Below are 3,524 nucleotides of genomic sequence, written 5' to 3' on the forward strand. Positions count from 1 at the left end.
GAGCTTTCTTGTTTCCACTTGAATTGCACTGAAGTCGTAGAGATGCCGGTGTGAGGCCTTTAGCAGTGTACCATACACACACGTTGCTACTCAGGAGTGTGGCCATCATGAGTGCAGAGCCTTCGATCACGGTCCATGGGTCTTAGGAGGTAATACTGCCAAGGGCTTCACATCACAGCATATTAAAATACACAAGTTTCTCGTTCTCATAGCACTGAGGGCTGTTAGAAGTGAAATAATGCTCTAGGACTTCAGGAGCTTGAGTTTAGCTGGGAGGCTACACCTAACCATTTGAATGAATTAAAAAAACATCCCAGTAGTTAGAATGGTACTGAAACTGATGTTCAAACAAGGAAGCGTTGGAGATCTTAGAGAAGGAAGAAAAAATATTCTGGAAATTAAAAGGAAGGAGAGTTGAGGTGAAATACACCAAATTTCAGGGAATAAAAACAAAAGTCACCTGTGGGGCTGCAAACGTTAGGTATGGGTCTAACAGACTTAAGTACATAGTTTAGTATTTACGTTGACAGTGAATTCAGTAAGCTCACTTTATGATGTTTACAGGCTGAAAAGTCGCGAAAGGTGCACCATCTATTTCAAACGCTTCTGACTGAACTAAATAAACCCACTGATGAATATGAGCTAAATATTGCCAACAAGCTCTATGGAGAAAAGAAATATCCGTTTCTTCAGGTAAGGTTTCACGGATCTCACACACCTTTCATCTGCATCCTGTGCCCTCTGTCCCCAAGGAGCAAATGAGGGAGGGGAGGCAGATGGTCCTGGCTGACCACCAAGGGAGCATTAGCTCAGGGTGTGTCAGGCTCCCTCACCACAGCTCTGTCCACTGCAGTGTCCCGGAGCCTGACAACTCACCAGGGAAGTGTGGGTTTAATATGATGATGTTAAGTGCTGTATTTGGTCATGATTGAACATAATTTAATTTGAAAATACAGAGCTACTGATAAATTACTCTTAATTCTGCCTTTCTCCTTCCCCATGTCAAAGGAATACACAAATAATGTTAAGAAGTTTTACCTAGCCAGTGTGGAAACTGCCGATTTTGAAAATGCTGCAGAAGAAAGCCGAATGATGATTAATTCCTGGGTGGAAAGCCAAACGAATGGTACAGTATGATAGGCTCGCCCATGATGAACCACTTGTGAGTTTCTGCATAAATACTGTGCTTGACACAGCATGGGATGCTGGGAGAGGGAGTGAGATGGGTGGGCAGACTGGTGGCAGAGGGCACTGCAGATGGTGGAAAGAGCCCAGGAAATGTGGAGGTTGCCAAGGGGAACCCGAGAGGGATCACAGCACCAGTTACGTGGCAACACAGCTGAGATCTGTGTTTGCACATCTTCATGCATGGCAGCATCTTTGTGGACCCTGATTCTCTGCTCAGACCCCATCTTGGGTTCACATCTTTTACTTTCAATCAGAGGCTTAACTTCTGGATATTATTCCTAAGACAAAATATTACAAAGGGTCCCCTTATCCTTTATTAATTGGGAAACAAGCACTCTCCTATAAACTCCCCTTCTTGCCACCTACACCTGGAGCTGCCTGGCCCATTCCACCGTCCTCACAGCTTCTTCCCTGATCACAGCAGACAGCTTGACAAAGTCTCCATCCTTTGACCCACATTCTTCCATTCATCCCATTATAGGCCAAACCTACAGCTACTCAAAGTGGAGAATGAAGAAGAAGACACCCCAGGAAATGGTGGCCAACAGCACAGGGCATGTGTTTCAGATGATAGAGTTTATGTCATTTGTCCTAAAAAATATTCAGGCCCTATTTCCTCTGAGTAATGAGGCTAAATTTGAAAAAATAAAAAGACATGAGGGGAAGATGGAGGAAAGAAAAGCCAGAGAAGGAGGGAAGGAGGCAGCGGAAAGAAGGGAGGGTGGCAGGGAGAAAGGAAATGCATTTGTTGAAAGAGTAGCTGACATCCAACGTGAGATGTGAGATGACTGGAGTCACTCACGGAGAACCTGAATGGACACCTATTAATCATAAGAGGTGTGTCTCCCAGGGGGACTCCATCAGACTGGTGCCATGTGGAAAGCTGTACCTTGTGGACTATTGGTCATGGAGTCCCTAAGGTTGTGACTTGTGTAAATAACTAATGATCAGTTTAATTTTCAAAGCATCTTCCAGACAAAGCACTTGTACCTTTCATGACAGACCTTGTGTTTCTTTCTTTTGCAGAAAAAATCAAGGATCTCTTTCCNATTTTGTCTGTTTTTTGATAAGAAAGTACTGTGATTAGACAATAGTCATGTCTTTACTCATGTAGCAAACACATGATTTTCTGCTCATGTGATGAGGGTTGGTCTGGATGGGAAATCAAACAATGATTTCTTGAAATAGCATCTATAGAAAGGCGGGCCAGACAGGTACATACATATTCAGGACCTCACCATTCACCACACACAGGCTCACAGGCTCACAGGCTCCCCGCTCACCTGCTTCCCCCAGGAACACAGGTAAGTGCTTCCACTCTCCCACTTCACAACATGAATCATTTTGGAAAATTGGCACAAATATGTGTTTTCTGTCATGCATGTGTTTCATTCTGCATGACTGGATTTTCCCTATTCTTCCAGGGGAAAATTAAAACATCTTCTTCATCTGGTTTCTCCTTTATCTAATTCATTTATTTCCCAGTAAATATACGCCCTCTTAGGAGCACTTGTGGAGAGTCACAGCCCCATAGCCTTGAAGAAAGGCAGAGAGGTGCCTCCTCAGAGCTGGCTGGATGTTCTCCGCATGAATCATGGGCTTGGCATCTGTTATAAAGCCCTTTCTACAGACTCAATGAGCCAGTTACAAAGGACAGATAAAGATGTTCTTTCAACTTTTCCACAAAAGTCTTAAAATAATAATTGTGCTAGTCTTCTAATTATGAAATTAATGCATGTACATTATAGAAGGTTTGAGAAGTAAAAGAAAAATGTTAGTTGCCAGACTCCACAACCTAAATATAAATCATTCTTCCAGGAAATTTCATCACATTGTAAGCTTCTGTTCAGTCAAGTCATTATATAATGAAATCTAATGCTTTTCCAGGAGCTCCTGATCGCCCCAAAGTCACCATGAGTTCACTCAGTGAAGCAAACACCCGCTTTGCATATGACCTGTTCCAACAGTTCAGACAATCAGAGAAGGAAAATATCTTCTATTCCCCGTTCAGTATCACGTCAGCCTTAGCCATGACTTACTTAGGGTCCGGAGGACACACAGCATCCGAAATACAGAAGGTAGGTGTCAGCTTCCTTATGTAGACCAGCTTGGGCTGGTTTCTCTTTCGGCTTATGTGCAGATGATGGCAGATATGGCTGCCCCTGTGGGTAGCACAGGAGTCTGAGCAAGCCTTCCCATAACTGGCCCAGGTACTTTCCTGGGCCTAGACTTGCTTCGGGGGCTGAATTAACTCCTACAATTGCCCAACTACAAGAAGTGAGGCTTAAATGGAAGAGTTCTGGTAGAAGTGACTTAAATCCATGGGAAACATCATC

The 3,524-nt window shown here is 43.7% G+C and overlaps 1 protein-coding gene across 1 annotated transcript in view; it reads left to right on the forward strand.

Moving 5' to 3' along the window:
• Positions 1–558: 558 nt before the first annotated feature.
• Positions 559–3,524, forward strand: part of LOC109372887 (serpin B3-like) — a gene marked incomplete at its 5' end in the record, with an annotated part of 9,507 nt that continues 6,541 nt past the window's right edge. The window contains 5 exons of the mRNA XM_019626390.1: positions 559–693; positions 1,009–1,126; positions 2,215–2,242; positions 2,485–2,492; positions 3,076–3,266. Of these exons, the coding sequence (XP_019481935.1) occupies positions 559–693; positions 1,009–1,126; positions 2,215–2,242; positions 2,485–2,492; positions 3,076–3,266 (480 nt within the window). The remainder of the gene's footprint in view (positions 694–1,008; positions 1,127–2,214; positions 2,243–2,484; positions 2,493–3,075; positions 3,267–3,524) is intronic.

This window comes from Hipposideros armiger, unplaced genomic scaffold (genome assembly GCF_001890085.2).
Source record: "Hipposideros armiger isolate ML-2016 unplaced genomic scaffold, ASM189008v1 scaffold_674, whole genome shotgun sequence".
Classification (NCBI taxonomy): Eukaryota; Metazoa; Chordata; class Mammalia; order Chiroptera; family Hipposideridae; genus Hipposideros; species Hipposideros armiger.